General features: G+C 45.0%; 1 protein-coding gene across 2 annotated transcripts in view; it reads left to right on the top strand.

Moving 5' to 3' along the window:
- TECTA (tectorin alpha) overlaps nt 1-13,263 on the top strand; it is a 156,070-nt gene that overhangs the window by 87,541 nt on the left and 55,266 nt on the right. For both annotated transcript variants that reach the window (XM_038535875.1, XM_038535876.1), the window contains 4 exons: nt 2,485-2,618; nt 5,329-5,616; nt 9,232-9,369; nt 9,719-9,884. In XM_038535875.1, the coding sequence (XP_038391803.1) occupies nt 2,485-2,618; nt 5,329-5,616; nt 9,232-9,369; nt 9,719-9,884 (726 nt within the window). The remainder of the gene's footprint in view (nt 1-2,484; nt 2,619-5,328; nt 5,617-9,231; nt 9,370-9,718; nt 9,885-13,263) is intronic.

Here is a 13,263-nt window from a genome sequence, read left to right as displayed (position 1 = left end):
TAAGGCGCCTTTCTTTGTTTGGCTTGTTGAGATCAGCTGGCACATGATTACAACTCTGTAAGATGTATGTGGCCCTAACATTTTTCTAGGGTTGGATAAATTCAAACAGTGATAGCACATAAACCACAGTGTGAAAACCCATAGTAATGAGAGTCCCACAGACCTTAGCCTCCCACTCCTGCTCTAAGAAAATCATGTTTTATTTGGTGGGGAAAAGAAGTTCTGGCAACATGGTTACGTTTATTGTGAAATTCTCAGCCTAAAGCCAGCGTGGGTAAGGATAGTCTTTCTTTTATTAACTCTGATGCTAATGATAGGGTATGCTGTTTACAAGTTGTGTTTTAATAATAGTAGTGACTTTGAAGGTGGAAGTAGTTTCTAAAGCACCTTTCTCATTCAATAGGTATTTATCGAGTATTTACAATATTGGGTATCTTTACTATTTGTATTCTTAAAATGGAAAAAGTTGGGCAGTCCATTCATTTGAAATCATGAACTAGTTAGGATCATTCATGAAAAGAAGAATCTTGCAAATCTGCCTCACCTTTGGAGCAGAGAAAGAAGTTAGGTATAACCTCCATGGACCATACTGTCTTATCTCTTCCATGAGAGGTATGGATTTTCCTTTTCCTAGGCAGATTGGCCAACACTTCCCAAAATATGAATTAATCTTTTCATTAATATGATTACAATTCAGTGTGAATTTCAGTTCTTATTCACGCTTGGGCATGACTCCTGAAATGTTCCCCATGAAGGATAAATCCATGACATGATTTGATTTGTTATTATTAATTTGAGAAAGTACATCACCCTTCAAATTTAACAAGTACCTACATGTAATGCTGTGATAGGGATTATAAAGAGATTTAAAAAAAAATCTTACCTTCTAGGAATTTGGAATTTGTTGCTTCTCTGTAAATACAAATTTTGAAGAACCCTTTTGGCCTACTGATTGTGGCATTAAATAAAGAATGTTGATTGAGTGCTCCTCTGATTACACTAGCTACAGCACTCCTTACGGTTCAAATTTGGTTGGCTTCCCGGAGACTTCCGGGGCTTGGGGAACAATGCTTATGCATTAATGACTGGGCTAGTTTCCCTGCTTTCCTCTGATGTTAGCCACTGGAAACAGATTAGTTCTCCAACTGGGCAGATCTCTCATTCCCTGCTCCAGAAGGAGAGAAGCTGGCACTTGGCCAGGCACTGCTGTACCGCTTTCTGGTCACTACGTTCTCCTTTACATGAGCCGTTGTATCCTTGCTAAAAATTCCCAAAAGAGCTGGACGGTTCTTGGCCAGGTGCTCAGCAGTGTCTCAGCTTCATCAGCAAAGAGCAGGGACTCTCCCAAGGAGAGGCACTGACCGGAGAATGGGGTGTTAGCATCTGGATTACAGCAAGCAGGTACCTCAAGAGATATGTCCCGAAGCCCATCGTGGATTTGCCACTGTCCCTGAAAACCCGCAAATATTTTTTTTAAAAAATGAAGGAAAGATGATGTTCTATTGTTCTATTTTTATTCAAGAGAGGAAAGGACAGTGGCAGAGAAAAGATATGGCCCAAATGTTGATTATTTCATAGATGCCATTGGACCACCTGATCATGAGTAGTGTGGTCCCTGGGAAAATTGTATAATTTCTCTCACAGAACGAGGCCACTTTGCAAGGCTTTGGACAAGCCAGGTTGCAGGAGGAGTGGTGATGTGGTTTACTGGAGGGGAGCTGTGTGTTTTTGTGCGATGACTCTCACCTTTGACCAGGGTGATGAGTAAGAGCCCCATGCATCCTCTCCAAAGAGTTCTCAGGGCCCAGCCTCCCTTGTTCCAGAGGCTCCCGTGTCTGTCTTTTGTAAACAGGAGCTGGGCAGAGAGCCCTCTCACAGGGCCAGGGCTCAATGGAGGTCATTCACGGGCCAGTTACTACAAACCCTCTCCTCCCACTTCTGTCCTGCTTCCAACTGTTGTTTATTTCCTTCTGGGATCTGGTATCTTCTCCTACTGGGCAGCAGGAGGGAGGGGACTCCTTTCAGGAAAAGACTTGATAGTAGAATTTTCGAGCCAGAAGGGAGGGTCATAGCCACAGGCCACCTTCTCTCGACTTGCCTGGTGATCAAGGATGAAGCTGTCCTCCACTATGCCAGACCCAGAGGCCCCCCGCTCAGTGCTCTGAGAGCTCCAGGCAGGGGTGATTTCACAACCTTCCAGCCAGTTTTAACCATTGCTTTCTCCAGAATGTATGGAAGCGTAGTAATGAAGCGTGAAGCGATTTCTCCTAAGGAGAAATGGCATCGCTCCCATTCTCCCCTTTCCAGAGGCAGAAGATAATGCATTGTGTATGGCTTAGGTTTAGGATAAATGAAAAGGCAGTCTGACTTGCATTTAGTTTGTAAGACTTACTGAAAGAAGCTGGCTTTAGTGGGTGGGAGGGAAGTAACTTGCCAAGTGGTACCCGGCTCTGCCATCTATCTAACCACCGTCTCTCTCGACAGCTCAGCCCAGGGAGCTCATGTATCCATTCTGGCAGAATGACACCAAAACCCCTAAAGTAGATGATGGAAGCTCATCTGAGATTAAGTTGGCCACTCCCATCTTCTTCTTTGGCGTTCCCTACCGCACGGTCTATGTAAGTGGAAGAGCAGCCCAGCTGTTGCTCTGTGGCTCTCCCCTTTGTTTGTCATTAAGGAAAACATTTTAAATACCTTCATCCAGGGCTCCGGGAATGGAAGATTTATTGGCAGCCAGAACGACAAGTTCTGAGATTTCATGAGCTGATAGGTTTTATGATTAAGAAAGTCAAAGGTATATTTAATGGCTAATGTTCATAGTAGAGGAGTATACAGGGCAATAAATTGCTTTTGTGGGTGATTAAACACAGAAGTGAAGCAGAGGCCCCAATGCCATGAACATTATTTCTGCTACTCGACAAGATAAAAAGATACTATGAACCACAATAGGAGCAATATCATTTTTCTTTCCCTTCTGGGGGTGTGAAAAGTTGAGGCATCTGCTGTTCTTAGGCTTCCTATCAATTTGGAACAGAGCCAGAGCATAGTAGAGGGGTAATCAAGTATTATATATAAGTTGTTTGCAGAGTTGGCTGTCCTTGTTGGGTCTGAGATATGCCATGGGGTCCCATTGTCAGACCTGCATGAAGAAATGGTACCATTTGCTATCAGAGCCCTCCTGGGCACCTGTGTTCTCAGGGCTTTTTGGTTTTTTTTTTGTTTTGTTTTGTTTTGTTTTGTTTGGATCTTTGAGTTTGTTGCTAGTGAGAGTGTTGCACGTTGAAAACATTCAGAGCAACTGAGCCTGTTTTTATCTTTGGCCTTAAAGCATGCGGTGAGGCCTATGTCAATTCTATCACATCCTATCCTATTCTGTGTCTTGCCTTGGAGAAAGAGCCGGAAGTCCCACACCTCTGTCTCTGGCCATGTCTATATCTGGGTTCTCTATATTCCTCAAACTTTGATTTATAGCGTAGGACTGACTCCTATAAAGAAATAATTCCCTCTTCCATTACCTAACCAGTGGTCCCTGAACCACATCGCCTTGGTGCTTGTTAGAAATGCTGCTTCTCAGGGCCTACCTGCCACCTGCTGAATCAGAAACTGGGAAAGGAGCCCAGTAATCTGGGTTTTAATGAGCCCTCCAGGTGATTCTGATGCCCACAAAAGTTTAAGAACCCCTCATCTTAACTACAGAGGATAATCAAAATATATCTGAGTCAATACCGTCTCCCTCTGCTAGTCTGTGTGTTTTAACGACAGCTGTTACTCCCTAGCAAACACATTGCTGTGGCATCCTGAAATGCCTTTTGGTTTCCACTTACAGCAGAGCCTCCTTAATCTAGCATAGTGGATTCTACGTTTCAGAATCTGTTGAGTTGATTTTGGAGATGGGGGAGGTGTACAGGACCTCCATTCTGGAAGGAAGCCTTAGTCTCCCAGACCTCTAGAAGAAGATATGTATTTCCTTGAGCTCCTTTTTCTCTCTGTTGTACCATGGAGTCTGAACAATTCCTGCCCTTGCAAAAGGAGGGTCCTTAATTTGGGACAGACTTATTTGGGGCAAATTTTCCCCTGGGTTTCCAGTACTTTGAGTAGTGTAATCTTTTTCAAGCCCCTGAGTTGTTCGGTATCTCTAGCAGACAATAGATTCTTCACGTCCTTATAGCTGGGTCTCTGGCTTCCTTTCCAAACTCCACACTCTTGCTTCCAAAACAGGTTGATGTACCTTTGGCCCAGGTGCTGATCACTTCGCTCTGGGATCTGGGTCACCGTTAGTGTGTGTTATATTACTGATTAATAGGAACATAACAAACAATTAAAATGTATAGGAAAGTGAACTCCAGGTTTTCTGTGTCCAGGAATTGCAAGTATTCCCATCCCAGACATTTCTGCTGTTGAAGCCATACAAACCACAGGCTTAAATCAATCTCATGATGCTGCAGACACAGGCAGAGGCTGAATTGTGTACAGGTCCTGCGTCAATGGAGTGTACGTATTGACTGTGATTTGCAATAGGTTTAGTAATTTAATAAGCTTACTAAGCCTTTTGTAAATCATGAAGAAATCATGATAGAATAGTCATTTATATATACAATGTAAAGATTTCATGTCTCCACTTTCATGCAGAGGTTATACAAAGAAGCCATCAGACTAAAAGAGGTTTCATGGAATTGGGCATCTGTAGGTTGTAACCTCGTCCTTGTTCTGGGTACAGGGTGGTTGTGAAGTCAATCAAATCAATAGAAGTCCTTTAAAAGCCTCATCCAGAGCAGGATATGGTTGATCTTGAGATCTGAGTTTGATAATGGAGTAATTGATTTATCTTTTACTGACACTCTTGTCATATACTAGGGATCAAGGTCTAATATACAGCTCAACAGTTTTTTTGATTTAGCTTTTTGCTTCCATGGTTTTTGTTTGTTTGTTTGTTCTGTTTTTCTATCTATTTTGCATCTGTGATGCTGGATCTTTTTTTATGGTCCCTGCCTGGCCCAACACACATGGGTGCACGCACACACGCATGCGCACACACACACATGTACATTTGGTAAATGTAAATATAGGATAAAGAATGTGAAAAGGAGACTGATTATTAATAAGAAATGAAGCCAACCACAAATTGAAAGTGAAAGAAAACCAATGAGTTTGTCTGGAAGTAAACGAACCTCCTAGCTGAGCAATGGAAGCTGGTGTTTGGGGGTTTCTAATTCAATAGTTTAAACGTTGTTTTCATTCATATGATTAGGCAAACGTCTGTCTTGGTTTGTGACTCTGGGGGGGGTCACATTTTAGATGCACTGTGCCAACCCTGTCTTCTTTTCACAGGTTAATAACAACGGAGTAGTTTCCTTCAATGTGCTAGTAAGTCAGTTCACACCGGAGTCCTTTCCCCTGACGGATGGGAGGGCCTTCATTGCTCCCTTTTGGGCAGATGTTCACAATGGAATTCGAGGCGAGATCTACTACAGAGAGACCATGGACCCTGTCATCTTGAAAAGAGCCACCAAGGACATCAGGAAGTACTTCAAAGACATGGCAACCTTCTCTGCCACTTGGGTTTTCATCGTGACATGGGAGGAAGTCACATTTTATGGAGGGAGCAGCACCACACCTGTAATAATTCACATATCCTGTTTTCCACTTCATATCCTGACATCTCATTCTTGTCCATCTTTACTACTGTGACAGAGTCTAATTGTTAGAGCTGAGGAATGTCAGTTTCTTGAGTTAAACTAATGAGTCTTGCCACCCATTTTCCAAGAAACAGAAGGAGATATCATACCTAACCAGGCCAGTCAGCAGTGATATCTCAGACATGTCAACCCTATCACTAATCATTACGAATGTCTACAAAGAGCCTCTGCACAATTTTCCTGCAGTAGGTAGCATTTCTATTTTGTAGGAGAGTGACTAGGCCCTGTGACCTCATCTAGGTCACATGACTGGGGACCCATCAGGAACCCAAAGATCCTTTCTTCTTGCCAAAGGCACAAATGTTTCTCTCCATCAGCTAATTTCTTTCCCCCTCTCCCTTCCCTGCCTTTTTTCTTTTTTTTTTTCTTTTTTCACAAAGCCTGATAGGAAGAGGAAAGTAGGGGGCTGGATTTGGGTACAAATGACCTGGCTCATTTTATTATGTTATGACCTTTTTTTTTTTTTTTTAACTGTGACCAGGTCTGGAATTATTCATATTTGATGCTAATTGAAGTGGGCAGTTAAAACGTTTCATGAATAAAGTTTCAACATCTGCTCTGAAATCCCAAATGAGCAGTCAAATAAAAGTCAAATAAGAAAGATTATCACTGGCATTATCGTAGAGATAATCAACTTTCCACATAAAGGGACAGAACACAGTTTTCACGAAAGCCTGCGGCTCGTTTGGGTGACTTTGGCAGTGGAGATTTTTGAAGTAGCAGACGCATCTCCAACTGTATAATTTCCAGTAAGCAAAGACACTAAAAAATCTGCCCTCTGCTTTCTTAGCATTATTTCCAATTCCATCTGTTTCCCAATTTCCTTGATAATGAGTCAGTTGTTTAGGGATGGAACAGAAACTACTGAGTTAGATGCAAAGGTGGACAGAAGCCGGACTAGCCATCCACAGCTGCCCCGTGCTGAGCACATCGTGTGTCAGCTCCTTCTGACCAGAGTATGAAGGTGCACTTCATTGCTAAGAGGTTCTGGAGAATAGAAAGACACAGGTTTAAATGGTGGATGCATTGGCTAGAAATAACCTCTCAAGAAGCATACATTTCCCTCTGTCATGTTATGGATTGCTAACAACTCCTCGGGTGATGTTTTATGTCCTTTAAACCTCATACCTTACAGCGTTAAAATGCAGGATGCCAGAGATCGATAAATTTTAGTGTCAGTGGGGGAAAAAAAGGGAAGAAATGCCCATCAAATGCTGACCACCATTTTTTCAGAAAAACTTCCTTTGGCCATAAAAATGGCAAGATAATTTAGATACTTTCTGCTTTGTACTTTGGAGTAAATTTCTGGGCTAGGTAAGATCTCTTTCAATGAGGATGAATGAGGTAGCATCTAAGTGCTTTGGGCTCCTTGGAGAAAAGATGGTACGTGCCCATCCATCCCTATCTTTGAAATTGAGTCCTCTCCCATGACCCCAGGTCTTCCTCTGTAGGAACACACGTCATCAGGCTAACTGAGTACTTGGCGTGAGAAATCTCCTAGATGTGGAAGGTGCCATGGAAGCCCAATAGCAAGGGAGAGGGAAGGGGACATGCTTATTTTAAGGAAGGAAAACTAATATTTATTGAGGGCTTTTGGGAGACTATTTATGGGTACCAATTAGCGCCCACAAGGATGTTGTGTAATAAACAGAACTTTCTCCACCTGAAAGGTGAGGGAAGAGGCCCAAGAAGTTAAGTGACTTGCCCAGGTGGCAAGCAAAGAGATTTGAACCTCACAGGAGGCCAAGCAAGGTTCAAACTAACTCCAATTCCTGAAGTGGCTCCTCCAGGCATCACCAAAAGTCCTCTCAAGTAGAAAGAGGCTTTTCAAGAATTGAAGACACAATTTCATAAGCCCAGATCTGGAGAGTCTCAGAACAAGTGTTGAGGAGATAGTATGTGTAGGGTTTGTGAGAGCAAGCCAGGCCGTGTGTGAGGGCGAGGCACCCTTGCCGTATTGTTAGGATAGTCGGTTGGTTTTGAGGTGACTTCTGGGCTGTTCTCAAGACCCTCTTGGACCAAAGATATTTCCAACTTTATTTTAGGTGAAGGGATTTACTTCCTGAAGGAGAATCCTGGTCCGGAGGAGGGTTGCACTTTAGACCTTGTGTGACCTTGACTTCATGCCTGATTCTAGAACCTGACCCTGCAGTGATCTTATAGCAATCCTGAGCTGACTGCTCACGCATCTCTCTGCCCCACTTAACTCTTTTGTTGAGCTGGGCCAAAGAATGGAGGCATATACCTGCAAGACTCTATCATAAACGCCATCGGCCGCGGCCAGCGCAGAGCTTGGGGAAAGAGTTCTCGTTTATAAAAAGGGCTTTTCTTTCCTTGCACCTTGTCTCCATCCCCGGGACTGTCTAGGAGATCTGGGGCTTCCAAGATCCTTTACCCCAGTCTGATTACACAGGATAAGGATTTGGGTCTTCCTCTGTGTCTGACGGAATGTTAACCAGGATAGTATCAGGCAGCTAGGAAAAGTGCAAGGCTTGAATGTAAAAGGTCAAAGCAGCCTCTCCTTTAACTCTGCTTTTATTTACATTTCCTGAAAACCTGTGTCAATGGGTAGGGATTGACAAAGGGAAATAGTAAAGGACAGAGTTTGCTACAGCTTGTTTCTGGAAACTGTTGGTGAAGCTTGTTTGAATTTGTATAACATCTCTAAGCCTAAGAAGGTTAAAATTAAGACAGCACACAATGAGCGCACATGAAGAGATGGACTGGGAGCTCCAGCTCAAATCCCGTTTTCTGTGGCCGAGTCCTTGAGAAATTGCCAGCAATTCATTTCCCTTAGCCCTCAGTTTTTAAGCTACCAGATAGAAAAGGGCCACACAATTGCCCACCTTAGCATTGGTCGGAGGTACAGATGGGTGTTGAGAATCTCGCAGATATGAGATGATGCCTAAATGCTCAATTAGAAGAAAAATTTCTCCCCACAAAGTGCTTTTTAAGAAATCGTTTCCCAGCTTCCATTTTAAAAAATTCCATTCCTCACCGGAATTACTGGTGTCTTCTAGAAAGCAAGAGAACACAGTGCAGACCTTGGCCTTAATCACACGGACAGGCATTTGGTGGCTCCTCCACTGCCCCCTCCCCCCCCCCCCCCCCCACACACACACACTCCCCACACCACCCCCAGCCCCTGGGAACAGGTGCTTGCGCAGCTCTTCCCTGCCTGGACCACTTCCTATAGTTTATTCTCATGCTGCCATCTATAGGTGCTCACGCATTATCACAAGCTGAGCCAGGCCTCTGACTTCCCTGTCTGGTTCAAATCAGAGCTGTAAAAGGGGCGCTGAGTCAGCCTCTCGGTTCTTCTCAGGCAATCTCTTTTTCAGGTGCATGCTCCCACATATCTTGCTTTTCCCAGCGGGGGCGAGAACAACTTCAGAGGGGAGGCAGAGCCTGAGAGTTGGCTTTGGAGCTGCTCTGAGCTGCTTGGGGGTGGGGAGCGTGCAGGGGAGAGGGGGCTGGGGAGAGGAGCTTCTAGGGAGGGAAGTCATGAGACCGTCCATTCCCATCCATCCCGTAGGTGAACACCTTCCAGGCTGTTCTGGTGTCCGACGGATCCTACACGTTTACGCTCTTCAATTATTATGAGATCAACTGGACCACTGGGACGGCGAGCGGCGGTGACCCCCTGACCGGCCTTGGCGGAGTGATGGCACAGGTAGGTGGCTCTCCATTTCATCTCCATCATGTTTCTGAAGCATGGCTCTCTGTTGATGCTGCTCAGCGTCCTGGAGGGAATCCTGCCAAGCTCCTCTAGCTTTTACCTGAGAAGTGTGTCTGATTGGGCAGGTGGACTAATGAGGCTAATGTTGCCCATCTTTGATATCTTCATCTGGATGTGGCATGACCTGGTGAGCCTTTCTCACCTGGAATGGTGGCCCTGGGGGACACCAGGAAAAGGGGTCTCCTGATTTCTGTGTGCTGGGTTCTGCAAATAATGTGCTGGGGTCGGTTAACCCACAAGGGTGGTGTTTGTGTTCAAGTCTCATCTTCCTTTTGTGCTCTAGGCAGGATTTAATGGTGGAAACCTCACCAATTTCTTCAGCCTCCCGGGGTCAAGAACCCCTGATATTGTGAATATCCAAGAGACCACGAACGTCAATGTTCCAGGCCGTTGGGCATTTAAAGTTGACGGGAAGGAAATTGACCCAGCCAATGGCTGCACCTCCAGAGGTAAAGGCTTTTCCTCTTCTCCATGGCAAAGTGGGCTTTGCTTAGTGTAGATTGACAGGCAGGCTTTTAAGCCACGGGGGCGGGCTTGTTCCTGATGCCTTCCTCTTTTGACATGTCTCAGCTGGGTAATGGAGATCAAGGTAATTTTAGCATGCACATTCATCACACCAGGAGCTGGAACCCTGCATTTGCTCCACAGCAGTTTCCGTAGTCCTTGTCTCGGGTACGAACACGGCTGCCACTTCGAAATGACTCCAAAGTGGACATGGCTCTGGAGCGATCGCTCAGCCAGAGGGACAGAAGGGAGCCCTCCCGTTTAACGTTATTTTTGTCGTTATTGTTGTTGTTGCCATTCCCTGCCTTTCCATTTTTCTTCTCCTCTTTACTCCTGCTCTGCCATCTGCACTTTGTAGATCCACAGGAGTGGGCGAGCTCGGAGCGTTGCCAAGTCTCCACGAGAGTAAACCAGCGCTTCCCAGGATGATTAGAAAGAAAGGGGAGAGAGTGTCATCATCGTCTTTAGGGTGGCTTCTCCTAAACTCCTCGCTGCAGCAGCAAAACACACAGGAATTCTTTTTTTGGGGGGGTGTCAAAGCTGGTTTTAGGTCTGTGTGAACAAGTGGTAGTAGAGCCTCTCCGAATTTTCTTTACATTGACATCCAAAGTTTGGGGCCTTCTCTGAACCACCAAAACCTCTTTGAATGTGCAAAACAGCTCAGGACTCGCCCAAGAACATCCTGGATTGTAGATTCCTGCTTCTCACATGCCTAAAAATATTCAGAAAACCGTATTTCTGTTAGTATTTCTGCTTCTGGAGTGGAGGTTAGAGCAACTAGAAGTAGGAAATCATCCATTCAGCTGTCTGTTCACCCAACCGTCTACTCATCCATCCACTTAGCCCACCAGCCATTGCTCCTTTCCAAAGAACATTTCAAAGCCCCAGCCAGGTACTGGCGTCTCCAGTAGGTGTTGAAGATGAAGGAGCTCTGGTTCCCATGATGCTGCTGTGGAAAGAAAGACAGCCACCGGAACAATGATGACACAATATAGGACATACTGTGATGGACAAGAGGGTAGGTGGCTGTGGAAGCACAGAGGAAGACCCTGGGGAAAGTGTTTGTAGATGTTTAAGAAAAGTTTTGGGTTAGGATGCAGATTTCAGGAGGTCTCTTGCCCCCTTGGATAGAAAGCATGGTCTGGGGACCTGCATGTCTCAGCAGCTCGGATTTCTCTTTTGACTCAGCTTCAGCTTATGTAATATGCAGAAAAACCTAGTTCACCTGGCCTGAAAGGGCCACGCTCTCTGCCCCATTCCCTGCACTGTGGTCAGGCTTGATCAAACCTCCTGACTTTGCTCTAACGGAAAAGTCATCTGTACAGATGGCCTGCCTGGGCATCCTTGTCTCTGTGGACTCTGTAAAGTCCTCCATGTTCCAAATAGTAAATCAATGTTTTTGGAGCTGAGCCGGTATGAAACTAGATGGCAAAGAACCTAGCTATAAAGCTCCCCTGTCTTTCAGAGATGGTGCCCTCCTCCCTTAAAGAGTGTAAAGACAGCTTCACTTAAGGTCTGTGAGAGATACCAAGCCAATACCACCTTATCTCTCTCCTCTTTATGGCCTGGACTAGGGACCCACCCAATGCCTCGGCCCCTGTGGCTGTGCAACCTAAGTGCCCAGGGACAGCCTCTCGCCTGAGTCCTGGGAATGAAATGCTGTGATAATGGAAAACATTGGCTTGCAGACCCATAGAGCTGGTCAGATGCCAGCCGTGTACAAAGTCTCCACTTTGACTTCATTCTTCTCGCCCTGAGTTATGGGTTTGGGTTTTACATTCAGGACAAATCCAATATCCTTCTACAGACTGCCGTGCATTTTGATGTGCCACTGGACATATATCAATCTAATGAGAATTGGGTTTGCCCTGGGTGATAGCAGGGGAAAATTTGCATAGAGCTGGTTTATTATATCATCATTTTGCAAACAAAATTATCTCCAAGAGTCTACCTTTTGGTCTAAACCTCCTCTATTCAAAGGCATTTTCCTCTCATTTATTGGAAGCCTGAAAAAGCAGAGACTGGAAATCATACTTAGTGGAGGCTGTTAAAATGTATGCAGCCTGGGCCGGTGCCAAAGAGCATTGAGGTTCAGGCCCTGTCTTCAGGACTGATGCATATGACCTGCTGGGAATGTGAATAAATCCATTATCCCATATTTGGGCTCTGTTCTCAACAGGTACGAAACGTAATTGCCTTGGGAGACATCATTGTTCCTGTTGCACAGATACAGAGAGGACTGGTCCTGAGGCACCCATGCCTTCTGTTTGGGTCAATCTTGCAGCCTATGCTCTTCACTAAGTATTCAGTGTTACAAAAAAAAACCTGAGCAATCTTTCCAAACTACAGTTTCAAGCTATGGTGAACTCCTGGTGTATGACATTATTTACTTTGCTTCTTTTTTTGTAATCTTTTCTTTCACTTTTTTTTTTAAGATTTTATTTATTTATTTGAGAGAGAGAGAGAGATAGGGACAGAGAGCACAGGCGGGGAAGGGAGGGAGAAGCAGGCTCCCCACTGAGCAGGGAGCCCGATGATGGCTCCATCCCAGGTTCCTGGAATCATGACCTGAGCCAAAGGCAGACGCTTAACCAACTGAACCACCCAAGTGCCCCCATTATTTACATTTCTTAATGTTGTATCTTTGATGCTTTCCTTTTCAGACATTCTCAATTTACAAATGCCTCCACCTCTATCAATATGTACCGACTTGTTAGAGTCTCATTATTCCCCTTGGGATGAGGCAATAACACTGCCCACATTTTACAGGTCAGAAGCCTGAGGCAGAGGGAAGTAAGCCAGTAGTCTTGGAAGCTGATGGCAGAGCTGTGACCACTTTCCAGGTCTCTTGGCTCTGACACCCAACTGAGGAAGGACAAGATCACAGGCCCCTACCCAAGATGCTTCTATTTTAATTGAGGGTTGATATTAACAGCTGGCAAAGTTGGAAGGTTTGGTGGCTGGCGGGGTGGGGGAGAGATCATGTATTTGGGCAAATGGTTTTAAGGACTGATTGTCTACCAAATAGTAGTAAATACTTTTTAAATTAGCACACACACACACACACACACACACACACACACACACACACTCGCTTCTCCTCCTGACCTGGATTCTGTTGAGAAGTTCTGCTCCGTGGATAAAGATGAGATTTGGGCAGGGCCTTGGGTGGAGAGAAGACAACTTGTATAATGCAGGTTCTGCGTAAGCAGTGTCTGCAGGATTTGTGAGCCCTTGAAGTCAGAGTTCAGCCCTTCCAGAATCCTCCCAGGGAGTTTGGGGTTTAAACTTGTGTGTCTGACTCCTGAGTCATGCTTATTGATC

This window comes from Canis lupus, chromosome 5 (assembly GCF_011100685.1).
Source record: "Canis lupus familiaris isolate Mischka breed German Shepherd chromosome 5, alternate assembly UU_Cfam_GSD_1.0, whole genome shotgun sequence".
Classification (NCBI taxonomy): domain Eukaryota; kingdom Metazoa; phylum Chordata; class Mammalia; order Carnivora; family Canidae; genus Canis; species Canis lupus.
This window is presented reverse-complemented; position numbering and strand designations above follow the sequence as displayed.